This window comes from Balaenoptera physalus, assembly GCF_965194825.1.
Source record: "Balaenoptera physalus genome assembly, chromosome: 4".
Classification (NCBI taxonomy): Eukaryota; Metazoa; Chordata; class Mammalia; order Artiodactyla; family Balaenopteridae; genus Balaenoptera; species Balaenoptera physalus.
In genome coordinates, this window is record NC_138891.1 from 78,965,483 (window position 1) to 78,993,059 (window position 27,577).

General features: G+C 40.2%; 1 protein-coding gene across 1 annotated transcript; it reads left to right on the top strand.

The window, feature by feature from the left end:
* The first annotated feature begins 327 nt into the window (after nt 1-327).
* On the top strand, nt 328-27,573 carry HCLS1 (hematopoietic cell-specific Lyn substrate 1). The gene is made up of 14 exons (XM_082459418.1): nt 328-1,639; nt 4,062-4,145; nt 4,715-4,788; nt 11,140-11,269; nt 13,231-13,341; nt 15,940-15,994; nt 22,771-22,881; nt 23,546-23,601; nt 24,404-24,473; nt 25,077-25,288; nt 25,711-25,815; nt 26,317-26,566; nt 26,704-26,772; nt 26,972-27,573. The coding sequence occupies exons 2-14, from the start codon at nt 4,062-4,064 to the stop codon at nt 27,106-27,108; spliced, it is 1,464 nt and encodes a 487-aa protein (XP_082315544.1). The 5' UTR covers nt 328-1,639; the 3' UTR covers nt 27,109-27,573.
* Nucleotides 27,574-27,577: the final 4 nt, after the last annotated feature.

The window sequence follows — 27,577 nt, forward strand, 5'->3', positions numbered from 1 at the left end:
TCTTGGACAAATTTCATCCATTATCTCTTTGAATCCATTGGGGAGCGCACAACTGAGCAAATCAGGTCAGAACTCCATGTCCATCAAGATTAGGAGAGGCTTGGTCAGATAGAGTAACAAACACCCCCAAATTCTCAGTAGCTAAAACAGCAATTATTTTTTAGGATTATTTTTTAGTCAGACTCCAAGTCCCTCACACAATGGATGGAGCTCTACTTGTATTGTCATTCTTAGTTGGGGACCCTCTCATTCAGGGACCTAGGCTGCCAGAGGAGCCACTCTGGAGAGTTGCAGGTTGCCTTGTGTCTACTGCGAAAAAAATGCACAACCTAAAAGTTGAGGATTATGTTTTATTTGGCAGACAAAACTGAGGACTTAAACCCGGGATGCAGCCTCTCAGATGCTCTGAGGGACTGCACTGAAGAGGTAAGGGAGGAGCCAGGATATATAGGAGTTTTTGCAAAGACCAGATAGTCGGAACTTCAAAAGATTACTGTTAATGAAAGAAAAACAGATATCTCAAGTTGATGAATTTTCTGTGTATGGGAAGAGGTAAGAGTCTGGGCTCATTGACATGCACCTTAGCTATCTAGGGCCAGTGTCCTGTTCTTTCCCATCCTGAGTCCCCTCAGGCATCACCTGTAGCTTGATAGCTGCAGCATCCTTTATTTACTGGTAATGACAGGCAACATTTTTTTCATTCACACTTGGTAAGCAGTGGACAAAGGAGCATAGCAAAGCTTGCGCTGGTCTTGAAGTCTCACTTCAAGTCTCACTTGATGGTTCACTTCTTACATTTCACTGGTCAAAACAAAGTCACCTGAGCAAGTCTGACTTCAAGAGGGAAGGGAGGGGCAGCAAATCTTACAGAACAGTAATACAGAATACCACAAAGACCTTCCATCATCTGGTACCACCTAGTTTTTTCAGACTTCTTCCTACTACCTGGGACCAAATCTTTCTGAATTAGCTCACACTCCTCACTGCCCCCTAAACAATCTCTGAACTTTCCTCCCTCCATGTCTTGCCTTTCCCCTGTGAGTTATGCCCTTCCATCATTTGATTGATCAATGTTTATTTGAACATCTACTGTATGCAAACCCCAGTTTTTAGTACTGTGCGTAATGTGGAAGTGACTTTCTTTTTAAATGTTATCTTTCAAAATCACATAAAAATCATTTTTTCCATTAAACCTTTCTTGATTCCTTCAGCCCATACCAAATTCTCTAAATTTCTTCAATATAAACAGATACAATTGTCCACCTCTTTAGGACACAAATGCTGTTGTACAGCATTCTTCTATGTGTTTTCTAGTTGAATGTTTTGCTCCCCTGACCAGATTATAGACTCTGAGAGTAAGAGCAGCACTTTTTTATGACCTCTGGAACCCTCAAAGCCTTGCAAAAGAGTAAGCACAGAGCATTTAATCCTTATTTATTTCAATGCCTCAGCAGAAGGAACTGACTCAAACTTCAGGAAGTAGCTGTGAAGACAGGGTAGCAGGAAATGACAGAAAACCTGAATACGGAACTGAAGCAGCAGCTCAGAGTTTCTTGCTCTGAAGTGGCAGCAGCTAGAGAGGAGCCGAGTGTCTACTTGAGGAGCCGAGAGCTTAGAGCAAACGCTTGCACGGTTGAAGGTGGGTACTCTGGGCAGTGGGAAAGTTGGGGAGCACAGGACAGGAGTTGAAGTGAGAGAACTCTGCCTGGCTTTTCGTCCTCGCTGAGAAGTGAAGTCCCTGCTAGTAAGCTGCTAACCTTTCATGGCCAGAAGGCCGGCCTGGGTGTGAGGGGTTGTGGATAACAAGCATCTGCGGATGGAAACAGCAGGGAAACGCTGGAGCCCAGGGAACGCGATCCAGCAGCCATCCAGGACCCCTGGTTTCTGCCAACAATCTACAGTCCTCTCTAAGGCCCGATGGTCCTAGGCACTGAGCTGGGAGGAGGACCACTGGAGATGAGACAGTCTCTGTCCCTGGAGAGCTTATGGTCTAGCAGAGAGACAAAACCCACAGGAGACATTGCAACAGATCAGGAAGTAGTAGTAGCTAGTGTACACCAGTGCTGAGAACCAAGTGCCAGATGAAGGTATGGCGGTTTGATTAGGGCTAGTTTCTCTGATTGTAGGGTCACAGGATCCCAGAATGTTAGAAATGGAGGGGACTTGATGAATTAGCGAGGTTAACCTCTCCATTTATTTTCCATTGGGAAAAACAGTATCAGAGATGTTCAGTGATTTACCAAATTATTTAAGTTAATATTTGTAAATTGCCTAACCTGGTACCTGGCAAATAAGTACATACCCTCTCTACTTTGACTCCCTAACCCATATTCCCACAGAGCTGGGTAGTCTGACTCTCTGTCCGTGTACTTTACTCAGGCAGCCTCAAGAAGAGGCCCTCGATTGTGCCTGATATGCTGGCCACCAGGCCTCACCGACTTATTCTCTGTTCTCCCACCTCTAGATAGTACCTCTTGGCTTCCCTATTTCCGGCCAGTAGCTCAAGCATACTAAATTGTCTCTGTGTCAGAAACCCTTCCCTCTGTTTCAAAAATACGTGAGGATGGCAGGCTTATGGGAGAGTCAAGCTGAGACCTGGGAGGAACAGCAAGAAAGAGGACAGGACCATCGGTCCTCACTGCTTCCTTATTGCTCACGAACATTTCAGAAACTTCTCTTTTCCAGTTTTCTGTGTGAACTCCTTCTGTTGTGGAGCAGCCCAGGAGCCAGGACCATAGGTCTTATCTACGTGCCCCCCTTGCATTACTATTGCCCCACAGGGGAAGGCAGAGCTGCTCTTGGCAGTGACTCATCCCACAGTCCATCTGACTCGGTCCGTACTTCCCCAGTGTCCTCTTTGCATCTTGTTAACCAATCTACCCCCCAGATTTCCCTTGGACTGGTTTCCAAGGGGTTTTTCAAAGAGCTGGAGAACGGTGGAGTTTTCAAGTGGAAAGGAGAATTGGAGAGTCTGAGCACCTCTCTGGAGAGACTGGAGTGTCTTAGGAGTGGTTGTAAGAAGGGCTCGTTTAAAAGACAGTAAAGAGTGTGGGGAAGGAGTCTGAGCAGGGAAGGGTGGGCAGGGAGTTGCCAGCCAGCAAGTGGTACCGGGGTCAAGAAGTCTCAGCACCAGAAGAGATGAGCATTGTCTGTTGTTTCCTCTCCACACCAAGATCCAGGATCCCACAGACGCAGAGCACCTGTGCAGCTCCTCATGCAGGGCTGGCAGGGCAGCAGAAACACTGGGGATGCCCTAGTGGAATAACAACTTGGCACTCCCTCAAAGCGGTGTTCTCTAAATACTTCTTTAACATTTATTTAGTTAATAAAAGTCAAATAATTCTTAATGTTCAAAACAAGGGACTTATTGCATGCTCTTTTTTGAACCAGTTATCTACTTTCAAAGTATAACTAAACTGTTTTTAAAAATTGAACAATAAATGAATTATTCTCAGCAAATAATGCTTCCCCACGCCTTGTTCAGTTGAGGAATTTCAGCTGAGTGCCCCTACGGACACACAGCTGTGCAGTGGCCAGTCTCAGAGTGGAGGTTGGAAAAATTCTCAATGGCGTTTAGCAGGTTGTAGAGAGGAGTGTAGATGTTCACATTATCAAGAGCTGGACAAATATATATCTCAAGAACTGTGAAAGAAGTTATATGTAGATACCTGAGTTAAATGATGCTGTAATTCCAGGGGTGTTCTAACATCCCTCATTGATTACCTCTTCAAGCCACTAGCTGGCTGGCCTCTTGACACAAGTGAAGGATCTCAGCAGTTTTGACACCCAGGTTATTTAGTATTACCTACACTCATGATGACTTCTGTCCAGACTAATGAGCCCAGGCCACATTAGTTTGTCTTAAATAAATCCACATCCCCCTTCCTCTAACTGAGAAAAAGTGCTTTCCTAAAACTTTCATCTGCTTTGCCTCAGATTCTATTTTCTTCTAAGAAAAAAATAGCATGAAACTTTGGCTGCTATATCATTGACTTCAGCATTCTTGTTTTCCCTCTTCTTGACTTTTTCACCTAATCATTCCCATTTTCTGTCACCCTCAGATGTGGAAGTCTGTAGTAGGTCATGATGTATCTGTTTCCGTGGAGACCCAGGGTGATGATTGGGACACAGACCCTGACTTTGTGGTGAGCATGGAAATAGCTTTTCTTGGACAATGAAGGGCAGTGGGCAGGCATGTGGGCCACTCTGTAACCTTTGAGGGGGCTTAGAAAAAGTCTGGGACTGGGATAGCCCTCATGGTGGGACTGCCTGGCAGGACAGTTTGCTGTCATGAGTGGGGCCTGCATAATAGCCTGTGCTGAGGATGGAAGGAGACAGGTGCGGAGGAGTTTGACATTGTGATTGACAGGCTATGGCAGGCTATGCTGAGGGAACAGGTTAACTGGGTGTCCTTTGGCCTGTGAGCCAGGATTTGAGCTGGACGTGTATAATTTGGGGGATTCGGAAGTTGTAGGAGACCTAAAGAAGAAAGTTTGAGGGATGCAGAATAGAAAGGGAGGTTTCAGAGCTCACCAGCTTAATTTTAACATGGGGGCCTGGGTGGGATAAGCACAGAGAGGAGTCTGAGTAAAGTCCGTGAGTGCCGGAAGCAGCTGATGCAGGGGACGTGGGGGGCATGTGTGTCAGCTGTGTGGCCTCTCTCAGCCTGGCACATTTCTTGCCATCACTTATTGCTGAGTGTTGTCTTTTGTAGAATGACATCTCTGAGAAGGAACAACGGTGGGGAGCCAAGACCATCGAGGGCTCTGGACGCACAGAGCACATCAAGTAGGTACCAAAAGGACTGGGAGGAGGGAAAGAGGTATGGGAAGAGCCCAAGGAAAACTTGGAGACTCAGGAGAAGGTGAGGGGGGAAGGAAAGAGGGAAATTCCTGTCTGTGTGTCTTTGCTTTTCCTTCAGTCTGTCCTCATGTGTCCCTTTGGGTGTCATTGTGTATTTGTTTCATGTCTCTCCTCTTATCCCCCCAACCCTATTATCTGTTTTTTATTTCTAACCACTCTGATATTTCCCCAACTGTGTCTATTATTTTAACTGTTTCTCTTCCGTCAGTAAGGCATGAGGAATTCAGAGAAGGAAGTGCTGAGCTTGTATCATTTACTATCTATCTATTCACATAAATATAAATGTGTGTCTGGATTGTAGGGTGACTTCTGATGGGCCAAGGAGGATTCAGTAAAATGTCAAGGTAAAGAACTCAGAATAAATGCTGTAAAACGAGGACAATATCAGGTCCAATACCTGGTCTAATTGACTTTTAAAATAAAAATTTGTGTTTGGCTACTTAATAGAAGTAGGAAGCCATGAATGGTAATATGAAGAAATATGACACTTGGAAAACCTGTTGATGTATAGGGATCTTAAAGATTATAACCCAGTATTTTACCAGAAAAAAAAAAAGCAAAACAAACAATAAACTCTGATACCATAACAGAGAAGGAAGTTACTCACAGACAAATCCAGGCGTTTCTGTGGGATATATTGTGTATTAGGATTGAGAGATTCTCTCTTCTTTAATAATCCATGGATTATTTGGGATCATCTAACCAGGGCTGTTTGCTTTGGATAGTGTCAGAATGTCCAAGAGACACAATAAACAGTATAACAGGAGTAAAATTAAAAAGTAAATAAATTGGCAAAATTAATCTTTTTAAGCTCCATTTTAACTCCCCTCCCCCACAAACAGCAGTGTTTTTACCTCATTTTCTTCTAGATTTTAAAAAGTGTCAGTGGATTATCACATTGCACAAGCAACATACTATGAAAACCTGGCACATGTTTATACAATTTGATAATATTCAGTACTCCGCAGTGTTGTTTAATCAGACATAAATGACTTATTTCAAGTAACTGTAATGAATATCATATTTAAAGAAAGTAGGCAATTCTGGAAGCAGTTGGAAAGCAAAAGCATGGAATTCGGTCATGCAGGAAGCTTCTCTGATGCTCCTCTGCAGGCTCATCAATGCCACCCAGATTAAGACGTCTTTCCTTTTCTGAGAAAAGGCCGCTCAGTCCTAGTATCCTGAGAACTGTTAAGATAAGCATACAAACTCTCCTTGTACCTTTCCCCTCCCAGTGCCTGTCTTATGCAGAGTAGGAGTAGGACATTTTAAAGAAGACTCCTAAATCCCTGCCATGATCTTATGGAAAGAGCTGGAGTTTGGATATCAGATAGATTCAGATTCAATTCACAGCTCTACCATTAATAACAATGTAAGTTAGACATATAGCCTCTCTGAAACTCAGCTTATTTATTTATCAAATGGGGATAATAATAGCTACCTGGCAGGTGTATGGTTAGAATTCAATGAACTAGCATATAGCAAATTCTAGTGCAGTACTTAGCACCACTTAGCAGCTCAATAATGCTATTTCTCTTTCCTGTTAATATAGATTAGTTGAATCAGATTTTCTTCCTAAAAACCTAAAAATAAACATGTAAACAGATGGCGATCTTCCTTCTTCCTAAGTGACGTTTACCTGAACTGTTGTGTTACACAGTCCAGTAGATATATTACTCTGACTGGTGACCCCTGGAGTTGTAAAATGTGGTGACCCTGGGTGTTTCCTTATTAGCCTAACTGAATCTATATCTGATAGAATAAATGGTGGAGACATTTACACAAAAACCCACTGCCCTCCCGTTTACCCAGGCTACTGAGGTATAAAAGCTCAGTCTCTGCTAGTAACTAACCAGGTGATCCTGGACAGGTCACTTCCCTCTCTGATTCCCAGTCTTACCACTGGGATCAAAAAGACCTCTAGAGGACCTTCCAGTAGTAAGCCTCCAATACTCTGGGATTCTTTCTGGCTAGTGTGGGCTAGGACAACCTTTAAGGTCAGATGGGAATCACTAAAGTCCTTGGAAAGGAGGGGAAGTTGAACGGGAGAACAGTAGCTGCAGAGCTCAGATGACTCAAAGCAGGAAAAGGAAGTGAATGTGGTTCTCATTAATCTCACTACCATCCCCCACACCATGATCTTTCTTTTTTAAGTCTGCCTAAAATATATTTAGTTTGGGGAATGGTTTGGTAATTTGGTGAATAGTTCAAATGATCCTATCCATCCTTCATCTATTGTGTAGAGAAGTCCTGGGCCAGGCGGCTCCAAGCAGCCTAGTGTTTCCAGGAGCTGCCAGGTTTTCAAGGGCTCTTGCATTTTCTCCATCTTCTTCTCCCCACTTTTGCTCACTTGCCCATGTGCCTCTTTACAGTCAATATACCCCCACCCCCACCCCTGGCTGGATGTAAACACTGATCTGCTTCTTGTCACTACAGATTAGTTTTGCCTATCCTAGAATTTCATGTACGTGGAATAATATAGAAGGTATTCTTTTGTGTCTGTCTCCTTTCACTAAGCATAATATTTTTGAGATCTATTCATGGTCTTGTGTATATCAGTCTTTTGTTCCTTTTTAATGTCAAGTAATTTTGCGTTGTACAGATAAACCAGAGTTTGGTTTATTAGCCTGTTGATGGACATTTGGGTTGTTGACAATTTGGGACTATTACAAATAAAGCTGTCATGAACATTTTGATCCAAATCTTTTTGTTAACATATATTTTTACTTCTCTTGGGAAATACCTAAAAGTAGTAGAATTCCTGAATCATATAAAAAGTGTGTTTTAACTTTTCAAGAGACCAGTAAACTGTTTTCTGAAAGAAACATTTTTTCACTCCTACAAAAAATGTATGGGTTTCAATTGCTCCACATCTTTGTCTATACTTGTTATTGTTAATATTTTTAATTTTAACTATTTTTGTAAGTGTGTGGGGATTTCAATTTGTATTTTTCTGCTGACTAATTTTATTGAGCATCTTTTCTTGTGCCATTCATACATCTTTATTTATCTTCATTTTGAAGTGTCTATTCAAATCTCTTCCCCACTTTTAAAGTGGGGTCTTTGTATTCTTATTGAGTTTTAAGAGTTCTTTATATATTCTGGATAAAAGTCTTTTGTGACATATGTGTTTTACAAATATTTCCTTCCAGACTGTAACTTGCCTTTTCATTTTATTAATGGCTTCTATTGAAGATCAGAAGATATTAATTCTGATGAAGTCTAATTTATCAAAAATTTTTATGGTTAGTGCTTTATGTGTCTAAGAAACTTTTGCCTACCTCAAACTGTGAAGATTTTTCCTATGTTTTATTCTAAAAGATTTATAGTTTTAGCTTTTACATTTAAGTCTATGATCTATTTCAAATTTGCTTTTGCGTACAGTGTGAGGCAAAGATTGAGGTTCATTTTATTTCCATAAGGATATCTCATTATTCCAACATCGTTAAAAGACTAATCTTTCCCCACTGACTTACCTGGCATCTTTGACCATATACATGAGGGTCTATTTCTAGACTATTTTATTGATTTATATGTCTGCTCTGACCCACACCATACTGCACTGGTTGTTGTAGCTTTATTGTACTGCATTTTTTATTGCAGTCATGAAATCAGGTAGTCCTTCTCCTTTGCTCTCCTTTGAAAAAAAAAACACTTTTTACTATCCTAGGACTTTACATTTCCACATACATTTTAGAATTAGCTAGTCAATTCCTGCAAAAATGACTGTTGGTGTTTTGAATGGGATTGCACGGTATCTATAGATCATTTTAGAGAGAACTCACATCTTAATAATCTTGAGTTTTCCAATCCATGAACATGGGATATGTCTCCATTTATTTAGGTCTTCTTTAATTTTTTCAGAAATGTTTTTCAGTGGTCACATCTTGCACATATTTTATTTTATTTTATTTTATTTTTGCACATATTAATAAGTTATGCTAAAATATTTTGTGTTATTTCATGTGATGGTAAGTGGTATTTATTTTTAACTTTAAATTTCCAAATGTCTGTGACTAGTATGTAGAAATAAAATTGCTTTTAATAGTGATCTTGTCTCCTGGGACCTTGCTAAATATACCTAATCGTTCTAGTAGCACATTTATGTAGATTCCTTAGGATTTTCTACAACTATGATCATACTGTCTGTGAATAAAATCTTACAGTCTGTCACTCACTTTTGTGCTTTTACTTTTGTAATAAAAACAAAAAAATCTGTTCCTTCTCTTAGCTCATCTTTGAGGTCCTGGGTGTCACTTGGTTTCTATAAACTGTATTGCTTCATCAATTCCAAGGTATTTTAAGCCTTAAAATAGGCATCTGAGAGTTAATGTGTTAAAAGTTTCTTAGGTATGCCAATTAGGACATTGAATTACAATTTTTTTTTCCTTTCTATATTTCCACCTGATCACTATTTTCAGACATTAATTATCTTTGTATTGTCAGAGCCTAATGGTGCCTCACACTCAAAAAAGTTTAATATTTATTTAATAAAGGAATAATATAACTAACACATTTATAGTGGCTTCAGCTATATTCTGAAGAATTTGGTAAGAAGTTGGTCTTCGTTGGCCCCAACATTTTCATTCAAATTATATTATCTATTGTCATGATTCTCTGACTAACCTCATTGTTATCTATTAGGTGAATATTCCTGAATCTCATTTTCTAATCCCTTTTAAAAACTTGTTTCAACTATAATACAGTTATGATCCATGTAACAGTAATTGGATTTATTAAAACTTTGCTAATTTTTCCCATTTGAAAGTAATGTTTAGTCCCATTTTCTTCATTCTTCATCTGAACACTTTGGTTGGGAAATATTAGTCATTTACCTGTTCTTGGAACCAATAACTTTTCTGACACTGACAGTTCTAAAGTGTTGAGGCTGTCGAACTAGCAACACAGGATCTCTGCCTTCACTGCTGCCAAAGGGTTTAGAGCAGGCACAGGAACAGAGGGTTCTTCCAGCTGTTAGCTTAATTTCATCTGGCTCAAAGCCAGTTTTCTAAAATTAACTTTGACTAAAGCTGAGAAGGCTTTTAAAAAAGACCTCTCTTGGGCTTATACTACAAGGCCACAAGATGGATCTATTCTTCCATGAAAGAGGAGACTTTCAGCTGTGAGATGGCCATTCTACCTGTAACCAATATATCTGGTTTTTCTGAGCTAGTGAAGTCCCAGGAACATCACTATCTCAGTTTCCTAAACCTCCATTTCTTGCTGCAGGAAGTCAAATTTTTTGTTTAGGGTTCTCTTGCCCAAATGTTTCTCAGAATCCCCGGTGGTCCTTATATGTGTCCAAGTATCAGTCCTGATTGTCACTTATTGGTGCTGGTGTTGGTTCTGGTGCTGAGCTGTCACTTCTTATCTTCAGCCAAAACAAATACACAGAGGTATTCTCTACCCACATGGTAGAGATGAAAGTGAAGTAAGAAAGAGAATGCCTCCTTTTGGTGTTACGTTCTCTTAAGGACAGAAGTGTCCCAAATCAAGGTTATTTGAGCCTTAAAGTTTTGCAACAATTAGTGATGAGAGTGAATTTTATTAGTGAGCCTTTTTTAGTTTTTAGTTCTCTCAGGAATTAGATATAGGGGCAGTGTGAAGGGCATTCATTTTTGACAAGAAGAGACACAAAATACTTAATGTATAGATAAATTTCCCAATGCTGCATTTTTCATAATCATCGTTTTTAATGACTTCCTCATGTGCCATTGAAAAGTAATATTGCAATTTACTTAACTATGCCCCATCTTTTCCATATAAATTGTTTCTTGGTTCTTGCTATTAAATACAATGTTTCAGTGAATATCATTAGACATTAAGCTTTGCCATATTTAAAACTATTTCCTTGGGGTAGACTTCTAGGACTAGAATGTGTGGGTAAAGGGTATATGATTAATATCTTTGTGCTTCTTGAGGTAGAGTACCGAATTGTTAAACAACAAATCCATTCAGAGAGGAAAATAACTTTTCGGTTGCTAGAATATAGGTAACACTGTCCTCTAATATTTAGGAACATGAGACTAAATATCAGAAGGTTATTTAGTGAGCAAAATAACAGACTAGAAGAAATACTATTGGCTTATGGAGAGTTTATATCAGGCTATATATGCAGACCACACTAACCTCCTACTCCCAGACCCAACACAGGTATACTTCGGGGGCTATTGCTAAAAATGAACAGAACACAGTGCAAGATTTCAGTTTTTCTGTGAAGGAGGGTTCGTTGACATCTCTGTGCTAGATGAGTCTCTGTGATGTGGTTGCTTCCAGCATTCACCAGCTGAGGAACAAAGTGTCAGAGGAGCATAATGTTCTCAAGAAGAAGGAGATGGAATCAGGGCCCAAAGCATCCCACGGCTACGGAGGTCGGTTTGGGGTGGAAAGAGACCGAATGGACAAGGTGAGTTGAAAGGGAGATATTTGCTTTAAAAAAGTAAATAAATGAATTGATTCATTTGTTGGTTTTATGGTTTAAAACTTATTCAAAAGTAAAATATTCATTTGGGTTTTAATAGAGAATGTCCACATATTATTTGTGTCATTTTTCCCCTGATTTCAACACATAAAATATAGATGATGGAAAATGGGAGCCAAGAATTTAGAAGGGCTGGCCTAGTGTAGACCCAGCCACACTGTAACTCCTAGACTAAGGACACACACATAGAGAAGGGGAAAATATGTTTTAAAATCATTTACTGCTTTTAAATGGATGTGTATTATATCTCTGCTGCAACTTCTCTTACTGTTTTCTTTACTGTATATTTAGTGTTCTTTTTGTACATATTTTATACATCACTTAATATGATTTGCACATAGATGTGAAAAATATTTATGTGACTTTATCTATTAGATGTCCTCAAATATATTATTATTTTTCCTTTATCCATTAGATACTATGAAAGTATGATAAAAAGAAAGCCTGTATGTTGAATCGTATTTTTCCATTGACTTTCCTAACCTCAAAGATAAAGATATAGGACTTCCCTGGTGGTGCAGTGGTTAAGAATCCGCCTGCCAATGCAGGGGACACGGGTTCGATCCTGGTCGGGGAAGATCCCACATGCTGAGGAGCAACTAAGCCCATGGGCCACAACTACTGAGCCTGCGTGCCACAACTACTGAAGCCTGCGCACCTAGAGCCCATGCTCTGCAACAAGAGAAGCCACTGCAATGAGAAGCCCGTGCACCACAACAAAGAGTAGCCCCCACTTGACACAACTAGAAAAAGCCCGCACGCAGCAACAAAGACCCAATGCAGCCAAAAATAAATAAATAAATAATAAATAAATTTATTTTAAAAAAAGATAGAGATATATTCCTATAAGAAAAAAAATTTAATCTCCAAGGAGAAAAAGCAATTTAATGAAAGCTGTTAGTTCACCCTTTTGTCATTGTGTAAAGTGCAAAGTAGGCATTGTATTCTCCCACAGAATTCCTAGGAAAGAGTAAAATAGATAAGCAGTCATTCATTCTTGAATTCAGCAAACAAAGTTGACCTACACAGACCCAAAAACACTGCAAAATGAGCTCCCAGGAGCTCATATAGGGCAGTGCTTCACATCAATCTCTGTATTAATATTTATCCCAGCATGGAATCGGAAATGCAGGAGGAAGAAGAAGCTTTCTAATTTCTTCTTAGTTGAGACTCTGCAAGGTATCACTATTTGGTTTGAAGTATTATTCAATTCCAAGATTATTAAAACATCCATATCCAAATATTAAAAGAGACATACCTTTCAAAACCAAGTAGAAAATGGTAGATGGTGAAAAAAGTGGAGGGGAATAAAAAACAGTTAAATTATATGCCATCTTGGACTACTCACGGTGTTGTCTACCAGCCCCCTTTGGTATAAGGAGTCAATCACTGTTAATATCAGGGCTCAGGCTGCACTTCTGAACTTTGATGGTTGTGTAGGAACAAAGATCCAGAACAAAAGCACCTGGCTGTGTTAAATATTCAATCTGGGCTATGGCATCTAGTCAGTCCCCTTAGGTGTCTCCCCAGTAACTACCCTCATTTCTATTTTGATGCACAAAGCCCTTGTTTCACCCTCTTTTTAAGCAGTGGTTTAAACACTGCCCTGTCTATGTAGTCTCTATCCTTCTGGTTCCCAACCCATCCTATGGGAGTTTCCTAAATGATGGGCTCCTAGTGGTATTAAAGAAGAGTCAGGATGTGCAAGGTTCCAGAAAAAGTCATCTTGCTCTCCCATCACACATTCCTCGGCACTCTGTCAGAGATTATCAGTGTGACCTAGAATGGAATTTCTTGTATTCTTACATCCCATCCTATCTCTGATCATTTTATATTTTCATGGTCATTTTTATCTTCTCACTCATTCTGATCTTGATTTTTCTCAGAGTGCTGTGGGCCATGAGTATGTTGCTGAGGTGGAGAAGCACTCTTCTCAGACTGATGCTGCCCGAGGCTTTGGGGGCAAATACGGAGTTGAGAAGGACAGGGCAGACAAGGTAAGTGACAACTCTCTCCCTGTGCCACCCAACTCAGATCATGTGGGACTACCAACAATCACCTTGAATGTAGGTCTATGCTTCTCCTGTGGAAAGATGGGGCAGTGGCCTCAAGGAGGGTCCATCATGAGGATGGCTCCCACACCTCCCTCAGCAAGTTCTTTGGTGCCGCTGTTGGAGGCCACATGCTGACCTGAAAGGTGTTCATTTAAAAGAGACAAAGACTCTCAAATTCTGAATAAGGAATCCCTAAGCCTTTGTTTTTTTTTTCCCCCCCTGCATTTTATTTAATTAATTAATTTATTTGTTTATTTTTTAAACATCTTTATTGGGGTATAATTGCTTTACAATGATGTGTTAGTTTCTGCTTTATAACAAAGTGAATCAGCTATACGTATACATATATCCCCATATCCCCTCCCTCTTGCATCTCCCTCCCACCCTCCCTACCCACCCCTCTGGGTGGTCACAAAACACCGAGCTGATCTCCCTGTGCTGTGTTAAGCCATTGGTTTTATCATACCTGTACGCATGAAGAGAGAAGAGGAAATTCCAAAGCTCCTCCTTTGGTCTAATATGAAAGCCTTATAAATATTTATGCCTTTCAGGAAAACAGACATATCAGCTGAAATATTATTACAATGGTAGCAAATTATCAAGTAAAACAACTAATTAAGGTTACAATGTTTTTAGAAGGTGAAGGTTACTTTTCATAGGACTTAGTACTAACTCCTTGAAGTCCAGGTGTTTTAAAGACTCCTTTGTACAAAAAAGTAGTGATAGTTTTAAAGAGAGAAAGAGAAAAAGGACAGCATGATTACAGATGATAGAGTGGTCCGGGGAGTACGATTGATAACTCATTCATGTTCTCATTTTCACACCTTAGTAGATTGGATTCTCTGAGCTCATTCTTTATGGGGCAGAGTAGTGTCCCTGCCTGGCAGCAGCACACAGAGGGGACATCTCCTTCACAGCTAGCTGAGATTTTGTTTGTTTGTTTGTTTATTTAACCTGCAGTTGTTAATAAGTGGGCCTGAATCCTTAAAGCTAAGTGTTAGAGTGTTATTTGAATTGTAGGGGTCAAAAAAACAGAAAAGTTCAAAACATACTGTAAGGTAAAGGAAAAGCACAGAGGATAATTTTTAAAAGCAGTAATGGAATATGGAGCATGTAATGTTCTCTAATCAGGGTGAAGTTTCTCTTCCTTCTTGGCTCCCGTCCTGCCTTTGCCTAATCTTTCACTGTTCTTTCTTTCAACTCCTGCCTCACCAGCCACAAACCGAATCACCTTAACAATCAGTGTGTCTTATAAATCAAGAAACAATACATACTAATAACTTTTTATTTTATAAATTTATTTATTTTACTTATTTATTTTTGGCTGCGTTGGGTCTTCATTGCTGCGCATGGGCTTTCTCTAGTTGCGGCGAGCAGGGCCTACTCTTTGTTGTGGTGCGCGGGCTTCTCATTGCAGTGGCTTCTCTTGTTGCAGAGCATGGGCTCTAGGCGCATGGGCTTCAGTAGCTGTGGCACGAGGGCTCAGTAGTTGTGGCTCTTGGGCTCTAGAGCACAGCCTCAGTAGTTGTGGCCCACGGGCTTAGTTGCTCCGCAGCATGTGGGATCTTCCCGGACCAGGGCTCGAACCTGTGTCCCCTGCATTGGCAGGCGGATTCTTAACCACTGCACCACCAGGGAAGTCCCATACTAATAACTTTTAAAATGCAAAATCTAGACTTGCTTAGGGACCTATTACTGAGCCATATGGGGACATAGCTAGGTTAGATATTTGCCAATATATCCAGTCCCAAAGCAGCTAGGATCCAGATTCTCCTGGTTGCCTCTCATCCCACCAAAATCTACATCTCTGGGTTTCCACTGTTGTGTAAAGAAAGAGAAGAGGCACAGTATAATCAGTCAGTATAGGATGATATCTCTTACATGTGCACAGTGCTGCTTTATAGTTTACAAGGCAATTTTCTAGCTATTATCTCATTTTAGTTTCATGAGACTTAGGAAGAAAAACACTGATTTACTGAGTGCCCACACTTTATGTATCTGGCCCCATTTAGTCCTCACAATATGCCAAATAAGTTGGAATCATTTTACAGTTGAGGTTAATAAGGCAGGTATACCTATTTTCATTTCATATTTAAAGGGCCCAAGGGGGACTTCCCTGGCGGTCCAGTGGTTAAGACTCTGCACTTCCACTGCAGCGGGGGCACGGGTTCCATCCCTGGTCAGGAAATTAAGATCCCACATGCCTCCGTGTGGCCAAAAGAAAAACAAAACAAAAAATAGAGGCTGAGGCTCAGTAATATTAAAGGACATACCTAAAGTTACACAACTACAAATAGGAAAGGTGGGGTTGGGGTTTGGATCTAGAGCTATCTGTGTCCAGGGCCCATGGTCATTGGTTTGTAGCACACTGCCTTTATACCAGCCTGTCAGGGTACTGTCTGTTTCTACATTGAACCCCCATATGCAGCTCTGAGCCCCTATAACTAACCCCTGGGCTGAGCTATAGGTGTAAGGGTAAGTGAGAGAGGGAGAAAATGTTCATCTCTGACTCTAATCGATTCTCTCTCCTTTTCTCTGTAGTCAGCTGTTGGCTTTGATTACAAAGGAGAAGTGGAAAAACACACATCTCAGAAAGGCAAGGACCCTGCACTTCAGCCTTAGCAACCTGACTGCCCAGACTGCTCAGACTTCAACTCCCAGCAGCCATCATCGACACCCTTTAGTTCCATGGCCCAGTTCCCTGCTATTTTATTTTATTTTTAAATCCAAGCATGTACTTGCTTCTTTTTTTCTCCTATATTGCTTTCTATGAGCTTGATCAAGTTTTCTTTAGTCCCATTTCCCCTCTAATGGATCAAAAATAGGATATTATACTCCTTTATTTTAGGAAGTTATTCCTAAATTTTAATGTGCATCTGCAGCTTAAGTTTAAAATTAATCACTATCTCTTCCTGAGTAACACAGGAAATGAAGAATAATTTAATTACATTTCTTCTACATTCTACAGTCTTTGTACCAACTGAACAATTGTTTAGTATATCGATTACATGTGTTTGTTTTTAAACCCTACAAAAATTAATCATTATTATTACTAGGTGAAGGCTTATTTAAATTGACCAACATATTTACCAGTTTACTAGCTCATCATTGTTTATAATATTTCATTGTTTCCTCCTTGCTTCTTCTATTCCTTCTTGCTAGAGATATCCTTTGGTAATTCTTTCAGTGAGAGTCTATGAGAGAACTCCCAGGCTTTGTCTGAAAAAAAAATTTAGTTTGCTCCATTCTTCAGTGTTATTTTCCCTTCATCATGTTGAAGATACTATTCCATCATCTCTGGCATTTCTCTTGGGTTAGTCTAATCATCATTCCTTTGTACATAACATGTCTTGTCTCTCTGTTTTTGTTTTGTCTCATGAAAATTTTTCTTTTTGTCTCTGATATCCTGAAATATCATCAGGCTATACCTAGGTGTTGGATCTATTTTTATTATTCTACATGAGACTTATTGCTCCTCTTCAACCTGAGAATTAACTTTCAATATGAAAAGTTATCAGGCGTTTTCTCTTTAGATAGTGTCTCTCCTCTCTTCTCTTTTATTCTTTCTTCTGGAACTCAGATGTAATGTATTAGAACTTTTTATTCTCTTCTCCATCTCTCTCTCTCTTTTAAAAAAGACTTTATGTTTTCAGAGCTTTTTAGATTTATGACAAAATTGAGAGGAAGGTACAGTCCTGCACCCATACATGCATAGCCTCCCCCATTATCAACATCACTGACCAGAATGGTGTGTGTGTGTGTATATACATTTTTTTCTTTTTTCTTTTTTCTTTTTTTTTTTACCAAGGATGATTCTACACTAACACATCAAAGTCAGCCAAAGTCCATTGTCTCTATAGTTTTGCGTTTTACAAGATATTATATGGTTGGAATCATATACCATGTAGCCTTTCCAGATTGGCTTCTTTCACTTAGTAATATGCATTTAAGTTTCCTCTATGTCTTTTCATAGCTTGATAACTCATTTCTTTTTGCTGAATATTATTCCTTTGTCTTGATGTACCCCAGTTTATTTATCCGCTCACCTACTGAAGAACATAGTGGTTGCTTCCAAGTTTGGGCGATTATGAATAAAGCTGCTATAAACATCTGTGTGCAGGTTTTTGTGTGGACCTACATTTTCAACTCCTTTGGGTAAATACCAAGGAGTGCAATTGCTGGATCCTGTGGTAAGAGTATGTTAAGTTTTGTAAGAAACTGCCAAACTGTCACTCAAAGTGGCTGCACCATTTTGCATTCCCACCAACAGTGTATGACAGTTCCTGTTGCTCCACATCCTCACCAGCATTTGGTGTTGTGAGTAGTCTGGATTTTGGCCATTCTAATTGGTGTGTAGTGTTATATTATTGTTTTAATTTGCATTTCCCTGATGATATATGATGTAGAGCATCTTTTCATATGCTTATTTGCTATCTGTATATCTTCTTTGGCAAGGCATCTATTAATATATTTGGCCTATTTAAAAAGTTGGGTTGCTTGTTTTCTTATTGTTGAGTTTTAAGAATTCTTTGTATATTTAGGGTAACAGTCCTTTATGACATGTGCCTTTTGCAAAGACTTTCTCCCAGTGTAAGGCTTGTCTTCTCATTTGCTTGACATTGTCTTTCACAGAGCAAAAGTTTTTAAAATTTTAGTGAAATCCATCTTATCAATTATTTCTGTCATGTGTTGTGTCTTTGGTGTTATATCTAAAAAGGCATCACCATACCAAAGGTCATCTAGGTTTTCTCCTATATTATCTTCTAGGAGTTTTATAGTTTTGCATTTTACATTTAGGTCTATGATCCATTTTGATTTAATTTTTGTGAAAAGAGAATTTTTGTAATGCATGTGTCTAGATTCGTTGTTTTTTTAATCTGTGGATGTCCACTTGTTCCAGCACCATTTGTTGAAAAGACTATCTTCTCTTCATCGTGTTACCTTTGCTCCTTTGGCAAGCATCAGTTAACTATAATTATGGAGGTCTATTTCTGGGCTCTCTGTTCTGTTCCACTGATTTATTTGTCTATTTTTTCACCTCTACCACACTGTCTTCATTACTTTAGCTTCATAGTAAGTCTTAAAGTCTGGTAGTGTCAGTCTTCTAACTTTGTTCTCCTTCAATATTGTGTTGGCTATTCTGGGTCTTTTGCTTCTTCATATAAACTTTAGAAACTGTTGATCCAAAAAATAACTTGCTGGGGTTTTGATTGGGGTTGCACTGAGTCTATGGATCAAGTTGGGAAGAACTGACGTCTTGACAACATTGAGTCTTCCTATCCATGAACGTGGAATATCTCTCCGTTCACTTAGTTTTCTTTGATTTTGTTCATCAGAATTTCATAGTTTTCCTCATATAGATCTTATACATATTTTAAGTTTATACCTAAGCATTTCTTTGTTGGGGTAGTAATGTAAATGATATTGTGCTTTTAATTTCAAAATCCACTTATTTGTTGCTTGTATATAGGAAAGCAATTGACTGTTGTATATTAACCTTGTATCCTGCAACCTTGCCATAATTGCTTATTAGTTTCAGGAGTCTGTCAATTCTTTTGGATTTTCTACATAGACAGTCATGTCATCTGTGAACCAAGACAGTTGTGTATCTTCTTTTCTAGTCTACATACTTCTTCTTTTCTTGCATTATTGCATTAGCAAAGACTTCAAGTACAATGTTGAAAAGGAGTGATGAGACAGGCCATAGTTGCCTTGTACCTGATCTTAGTGGGAAGGCTTTAACTTTATCACCATTAAGTATGATACTAGCTGTAGAGTTTTTGTGGATAGTTTTTATCAAGTTGAGAAATTTCCCCTCTATTTCTAGTTTACTGAGAATTTTTATTGTGAATTGTGTTGGATTTTGTCAAATGCTTTTTCTGCATCTATTGATATGATCATGTGATTTTTCTTTTTTTCTTGTTGATGTGATGGATTATGCTAATTTATTTTCAAATGTTGAACCAACATTGCATACTTAGGATAAATCCCACTTGGTCATGGTAGATAATTATTTTTATACATTGTTGGATTTGATTTGTTAATATTTTGTGGAGGATTTTTGAATCTGTGTTCATGAGAAATACTGGTCTCTAGTTTTCTTTTATTGTAATGTCTTTGTCTGGTTTGGGTATTAGAGTAATGCTGACTTTATAGAACAGTTGTGAAATATTCCCTGTGCTTTTATCCTCTGAAAGAGTGTGCAGAGGACTGGTATAATTTCTCCCTTAAATATTTGGTGGAATTCACCAGTGAACCCATATGGGCCTGGTGCTTCCTGTTTTGGAAGATTATTAATTATTGATTCAATTGCTTTAGTAGATATAGGCCTTTCAGGTCATCTGTTTCTTTTTGTGTAAGTTTTGGCAGTTGTGTCTTTCAAGGAACTGGTCCATTTCATCTAGGTCATCAAATTTGTGGGCATAAAGTTGTTCATAGTATTATTTTATTATCCTTTTAATTTCTTTGGAATCTGTTGAAATGTAGCCTCTTTCATTTCTGATATTATAATAATTTATGTTCTCTCTTTTTTTCTTTGTTAGCCTGACTAGAGGCTTATCTATTTTATTGATCTTTTCAAAGAATCAGCTTTAGGTTTCCTTGATTTTCTCTATAGGCTTCTTGTTTTTAATTCCATTGATTTTTTTGCTTCAATTCTTATTTCTTTTTTCTGCTTACTTTGGATTAAATTTGTTCTTCTTTTTCCAGTTTCCTAAGGTGGACACTTAAATTGTTGATTTTAGGTCTTTTTTCTTTTCTAATATTTGCATTGCTTTTCCTTATGCACTGCTTTCACTGCATCCAAAAATTTTTGATAAGTTGTGTTCTTGATGTCTCTTAATTTCTCTTCTCTATCTCCATCTCTTCATCTCCCTGTGTTGTATTCTGGGTAATTCCCTTGGATCTATGATAAGTTCTCTAACTCTCCCTTCAGCTGTATTTAATTATCATTTAAGCTGTCCACTAAATTTTTTAACTTTATTTCATGTATTTTCATTTGTGAAAGTTCCCTTTGATTCTATTGAAAATCTGCCGATTCCTTTTCCACAATGCCCTATTGCTTTCACTATGTTTTTCACCCTTCTTTAACTCTTTAATTATTTTTAAAGTATTCATTTTATAATTTCTTTCACATTGTTATATTATTTGCAGTTCTTGGGGGTGCTAATTCTTCTGTTCAGTTAATCTGTTTTCCCTCATGGCTATTTATTTTTTTGATGGTTTGTAATTTTTGTTTGCAAATTTATTTCAGTGGGGGGAAAGGGATATTTGTTTTATGAGAGTTTTATGTGCCCTGGGTTGAGAAGTTTCCCATCAGAGAAACTTTGCCTTTATTTCTGTCTGAGTTCTAGGGGTTTTAATAGTAATAGATCATGTTTTCTTTATGATTTTTGTTTTCTATTATGAATTCAATTTCTTAAATAGATACAGATCTATTCAGTCTTCTGATTTTTTCTTAAGTCAGTTATGGTATAGTGTGCTTTTCAAGGAATTTTTCCATTTTTATCTATATTTTCAAATATATTGGCATAACTTCATTTATAGTATTCCCTTATTTTCTTTTTAACCTCTGTAAGATCTGTAGTGATATGTTCACTTTCACTTCTGATATTGTTAATTTGTGTTTTTTCTCTTTTTAATTATTTTTGCTAGAGATTCATCAGTATTATTTTTTATTAATTTCAAAGAAGTATCTTTTGGCTTTGCTCATTTTCTCTATTGTTTACTTGTTTTTAAAATTTTATTGAATTCTGCTCTTATCTTCATTATTTTTTCTTTCATTTTAATGTGGGTTTAGTTTGTTCTTTCTGTAGCTTCTTAAGGTAGAAACTTAGATAATTGATTTTAAACCTTTGTTTACTATATGGGCTCTTAAAACTATATATTTCCCTCTAAACACTGTTTTTGCTACATTCCACAATGTCATGCGTATTTTAATTTTCATTCAGTTCAAAACATTTTCTAATTTTCCTTTTCATTTCTTCTCTGACCCATGAGTTATTTAGAAGTGTGTTGCTTATTTTTCAGGTACTGGGGAAATTTTCTAATTTTATTGTTATTAACTTATAATTTAATTCTATTGTGATCAGAGGATATGTTATCTCATATTCCAATATTTTGAAATGTATTGAAACTTTTTATAAGGACAAGCATGTGGTCTATCTTGGTGAATGTTATATGTGCATGGAAAAAAATGTGTATTATGCAGTTTGGGGGTGCAATATTCTGTAAATGTCACTTAGGTCTTGATAATGTTGTTTGGGCCTTCTATAATTTTAGATTCTTTTTGTCTAAATTTTCTATTAAATAATGAGAAAAGAGTGTTAAAATTTTCAACTATGATCATAGATTTGTCTATTTCTCTTTCTGCTTTGCTTCATGAGTTTTGATTCTGATAATAGGTTTATACCAGTATATATATTCCTGATGAATGACAAATTGCACTCTTATCATTGAGTTATGTCTCTCTTATCTTTTATAATGCATTTTATCTTGGGGTCCATTTTGTCTCATATTCATGCCATCCTTCTGTGGTATATATTTTCCTACATCAGTATTCAATTAATTTCTCAGCTTAGAATTTCTGTATAATATAAGTAGTATGAAACTGGGTATTTGTATCCCACACCTTCAGGTGTAGGCTTGGAGTTTCCAAGTCCCATAGGTAAAATTTCCTTCTCCAAATGCTAAAAAAAACTACAATTCCTCTCACTATTTCCCTGGACAGGTGAGTAGACTTTTTCTAGAATTCTTTTATAGGAGTGGGCAGAACCTTACTTCCTGCTCTCCAGCCACCTGTTCTTATAGAAAGTAGAACCCCAGACCCTAGATCCTAATCCCTAGGCACTAAATTTGGGACTTAAAACAGCTTGGGTTTTCTATGTCAGCTCATAATTACCATCATATCAACTGTTTTGATTCATCTGTTTGTTTCTGGAGCTGGGAATTTTTTTCTTCTTTTCTTTTGAGATTCACTATTTAAAAAAAAAAAAAAGAGAGATTGCTCTATCTTTCTGACGTTGCCAAGTGTTTATATAGGATTAGGGAAAGGCATATATTTCATATGCATCTCTCTTTTTTTCTGGAAGTCTCTCCTTACATTCTCTATACTTTCTCCTTCCTTGAAGAAGAGAGAAAACTCAAATGATCTTTTCATCTTGGAATGGAAGTAAGGGAGGAGAGGAAAAGAGTGAACATTGTTTAAAGCTTACAAAAGTTGCTTAGAACATTTCTCTTTCATTTCCCAGTATTCAAGCCCCGCTCTCTTCCTGGGCCCCTATCACCCTGCACCCATCCCTCCTGACTCCTCTCTCCCACAGCACTTCCCCATGGGCTGAGAGTGAGCTCTCACGACTGCTCCTTCCACCATAGATTACTCTCGTGGCTTCGGTGGCCGTTATGGGATAGAGGAGGACAAACGGGACAAGGCAGCTCTGGGATATGACTACAAGGGAGAGACAGAGAAACACGAATCCCAAAGAGGTAAGTTGGGCTTGGAGAGGAGGGAGGTCACAGGGTACATGGAGCCCTCCTTCTGTCCCTGAAGGCTGACATGGAGGACCCAGAATATGAGGGGCAGGTATGCAGAAAGTGGTGGGATGAAGAGTAAGTGTACGTATATGGGGGTAGGTGGGAGGAGACCAACAGGGGTGGAGGGGAAAACAGCAAGCTAAGGAGCAGGACAGAGGAGGGTGACCAAAGAGAAGGGGTCACTGAGAAAGGGATGAAGACGGACAGGCCGGGTGATGGCAAGAGGGTGATTTGGCTGTGAGTCTTAGAGGCCCCTCTGCTTCACAGAGAGAAGGCCTTCTTCCCTGGGACACATAGGGGATGGCTGGGGGGCGCTCTTCAATTTATCCTGTTTCTTCCCTTATATTTTCCCCTTTTCTGTCACTTCTTTCTTTTTGTTTCTCTCTTCCCATCTCTCATCCCTCCATTCTCTCTCAAGTGTTTTTCTCCCCATCCTTTTTCGTCTTTTCCCACCCATGCCTCTCTCTATCCTCTGATTTTCACACTTTCTCATTGATCTTTCTCTTTTCCTCATTCCTGTCTTCTGGTCTTCCTTCTCACTGCTCCCACTCCCTCTTCCCATACATTTCTAGCATTTTAACTCCTCTTATGACTCTCAGATCTTTCCATCCTGCAGATTATGCCAAGGGCTTTGGTGGTCAGTATGGCATCCAAAAGGACCGAGTGGATAAGGTAAAGCACCAGAACACCAGTGTCTTGAGAATGGTTCCCTGAAGTACATGGAGAAGAGTGAGAGGCAAAGCTGGAAAAAGGATGGGCAAATCTAGGTGCCCTGCACTGTCCTCTTGGTGTCCTGCTCTCCCCATTGACTGCCCTCAGCATCTAAGGGGCATGTCTTCTGAAGCCTGAGCTTTTTTTTTTTTTTTTAATATTTATTTATTTTGGCCATGCCAGGTCTTAGTTGTGGCACGCGGACTCTTAGTTGCGGCATGCGTGCAGGATCTAGTTCCCCAACCAGGGATCGAAACCTGGGCCCCCTGCATTGGGAGCATGGAGTCTGACCCACTGGACCACCAGGGAAGTCCCAGAAGCCTGAGCTTTAACTAAGGAGAGTGAAGGGAGGCAGAGAGAGACAGAGAAACAGAAAAACTCCAGGGAAAGGTATTCGAAATTTCATTGATTGCTTGGCATTGATTAACTCAATCAATAATTTCTTCCCACTCCATTCAGTCTTCCCCTACACCTCTTCATGTACTGGCCTGAGACCCTCCTGCATTCCAGGCAACTGGACTTAGAGATGTGAGATTCCAGGAACACTGAGCTTTTTAAAAGGAGAGCTAATCCCACCAGTCTAGAACTTCTTTACCCCTCCCTCTGCCACTAAACAACACTATTTGAATACCCTGTCTAACTATAGAGCATCAAAAGGTTAGGGAGACCTCCTATAGTGACCCAATCACCGATACTGCCTTCTGGATTATTACCACTCCCTTCCCCCTCCCCACCACTACACATACTGTTCTCTTACCTGCAGAGTGCTGTTGGTTTCAATGAAATGGAGGCCCCAACCACAGCTTATAAGAAGACAACACCCATAGAGGCTGGTGAGTTTTAATTCCCTTTCTCTGTGCTCTTCAACCTCTTCTCCCTTCTCGTTCTTTTTTCTTCCCAGACTACCTATTCCAAGCCTTTACCTACCTAGATTAGCTGAGGTAGATTTGACCCCTACCCTCATATTCCCAGATTCCCTCTCCTAGAAAAAATTAGGTTAAGTGGATATCTGAGTGACACTGGTGAAGAAACTGTAAGCAGAGAACAGAGGGAGGAAGGGAGGGAGCCATTTGGGAAGAACACATAGGGAAAGGAGCTTTGGATGGGGGATAGAGGGTAGATGATGGCCAGAGGGCATACAGATTTAAGAAATGTGGACAGGGAAGATGCAGGTTAGGAGAACAAGCCTTATGATTTAAAAAGGTCAAGAGTCTGAGATCACATGGCCTGGCTGTATGGAAATCTAGGCATCAGGGTTACCTTATCCTCCTATAATCCCCTTGTTCCTTCATTGATACCTCTTTACCTCCCTTTCCATGAGTCCCCTCTCTACCTGCTCTTCTTTGGATATTTAACTGGTTCCTCTTCTTCATTCCAGTGCCACTCCCCTACCTCCAACCCAAGACAACCCTAATTTTTCTTGCCTGTGTCTGCAGCTTCCAGTGGCGCCCGTGGGCTGAAGGCAAAATTTGAATCCATGGCTGAGGAAAAGAGGAAGCAGGAGGAAGAGGAGAAGGCACAACAGATAGCCAGGCAGCAACAGGAGAGAAAGGCCTTGGTAAAGATGAGCCAGGAGGCTAAGCCACCAGTGGCCACTATGGAAGAGCCGGTGGTGTCAGCCCCATTGCCCAAGAAAATCTCCTCAGAGGTAAGTGTTTGGCCCTTCGGGATCCACATCAAGGATTCCTTGCCCAGACAAGAGCCTAAGGGGTCTGTATCCTTAGGAGAAAATAAGGCACAGGCCTCCCCTGTGTTAGGCAAAGTCTACAGTTGCTATCCCTGTCTTCAGGAAGATTTCAATCTGATTGTGTAATTAAGCTTCATATATACATATGAGAATGTTAGCTGAAAAAAACCAAGATTTACATAGTACAACAGAAGATAGGTCACTAGCCAGTGCAGTCAATTACTGCTGCAACAACAAGAGGAAGGAGCTGTCATTTCAGGTTGGAGCCCATCTTGAGGAATGGTTGATTTGAACTGGCAGAGGTAGGAAGGGGTATTCCAGGTCAGTACAAGAGAGAAGATGGAAGTTTCTTGCTCACTGGAAAGATGCTTCATCCTCCACAGGCCTGGCCTCCAGCAGGGAGCTGTCTGTCATCAGAGTGTGGGCCTGTGAGAACCAGTAGGGAACAACCAGTGCCTACCCAGCCCCCAAGGCAGAATCCCCCAGAGGTAAGCAGAGCGCCAAAGATTCTCTGCTCCTTCCCCATCTCCTCATGTCCTAGTAGGTGGGCTGTACAGGGTGATCAACAATCCTGGTTTGTCTGGGACTATCCTGGTCTTAGCGTTGAAAGTCTTATATTCTGGGAAATCACCCAGTCCTGGGCAGACTAGGATAGTTAGTCATCCTAGCTGTCATCTTTCACCTTTTTTTTTTTTTGCTTTTGCTTTTGCTTCAATGTTTTCCTTGTCTTCCAAGGATTCTGACTTGCTTTCTGCTTCCCTTCTATCATCTTTTGGTAGGTGTTTTGAGTGGGTGGGTGTGGGAGGTTGATGAATGAAGAGGGATGAAAGATTGTGTTCCCTAGGAGAGGCTGTTAGAAGGATGCAAGGATGGAGGGTAGAATGGAAGCATGGGGATGGGTGGGGTCTTAGCAGTCCTCCATTGGGAGATTTTGGAGAGGCAGCTCCTGGTGGACAGAAGTCACCCTGCTTCACACTGTCTCTTCTCAGGACAATGAGGAGCCCCCAGCTCTGCCCCCCAGGACTCCAGAAGGCTTCCAGATGGAGGAAGAGCCAGTGTATGAAGAAGCACCTGAGCCTGAGCCCGAGACTGAACCCGAGCCTGAACCCGAGCCTGAACCCGAGAATGACTATGAGGATGTTGGGGAAATGGACGGACATGAGCCGGATGAGGAACCAGAGGGTGACTATGAAGATGTGCTCGAGCCTGAGGATCCCTCTTTTTCCTCCACTCTGGCTGGTGAGTGGTGGGGCAGCTCCTGGATTTGGTCAGCTGTAGGGGAGAGGAAGAGGGAGAATTCCCCCATTACACAGAAGGACCTGTCTATTTTCCTTCTCCATGTTGATGAGACCATATTCATATTTCTCATTATGCAGGATCATCAGGCTGCCCGGCTGGGGCTGGGGCTGGGATCTCAGCTGTAGCCCTGTATGATTACCAAGGAGGTAGGTTGGGAGTGGCCTGAGGGGTCTGGTGCCTGGAGGCCCGTGATACATGAAAGGGGGGATGGATTCTGGGGGTCAGGATAGGGCCCAGACTTGGCATCAAGAACAGGCCTATTTCCCTTCCTGAGGTTTAAAGGGGACACAGGGGTGGAGGGATTCCTGCCTGACCATCCTAATATCCTGTCAATTTTCTCCCCAGAGGGAAGTGATGAGATTTCCTTTGATCCAGATGACATCATCACTGACATTGAGATGGTGGACGAGGGCTGGTGGCGGGGACGTTGCCATGGCCACTTTGGACTCTTCCCTGCAAATTATGTCACGCTCCTCCAGTAACTGTGGCTGTCTGTCTTCTGCACTGTGACTTCCCTTGTCCCAAGTGGCTCTGCCTCCACCCACTTTCCATTTCTGCTGCAAGTGTCTGACAGGATGTCATGAGTTGCCTGAAGCTCTAGACAGACTTCCCTCTCCCTCTCCATTAGAGTTTGGGGCAGAGACAGCATGAGGAAGGAGGTCTCCTTCCCCTCGGTGTCCTGTCTATCCTGGATACCCTAGATGATCTCAGGGATGTTTATCTTGTATCCTGCCTCCTTCCCCATGAATCCCCCCTCTAACACCCCCCCCCACTCTACCTTCCTTTGTTTGTGAACTCTGAGCTTCCTGGTTTGCTTACCTGGGAAGGTATGTTTATATTTCCTGGTTGTGCTGTTTGCTTACTTTCCTTCTCTGCAGAAATATCTCTGAATCTTCTCTCTGCTCAGTCCTAAAGTGGAAATAAAGTGGGACCATGGCTCACCTCTATTCT

What these genes read in the sequence shown, in the direction of transcription:
- HCLS1 (XM_082459418.1), top strand. Translation starts at nt 4,062, where the DNA reads ATGTGGAAGTCTGTAGTAGGTCATGATGTATCTGTTTCCGTGGAGACC. An exon ending in GGACGCACAGAGCACATCAA is followed by an intron (nt 4,789 to 11,139) that starts GTAGGTACCAAA and finishes GGTTGCTTCCAG; the next exon opens with CATTCACCAGCTGAGGAACA. An exon ending in CCAAGAAAATCTCCTCAGAG is followed by an intron (nt 25,289 to 25,710) that starts GTAAGTGTTTGG and finishes CATCCTCCACAG; the next exon opens with GCCTGGCCTCCAGCAGGGAG.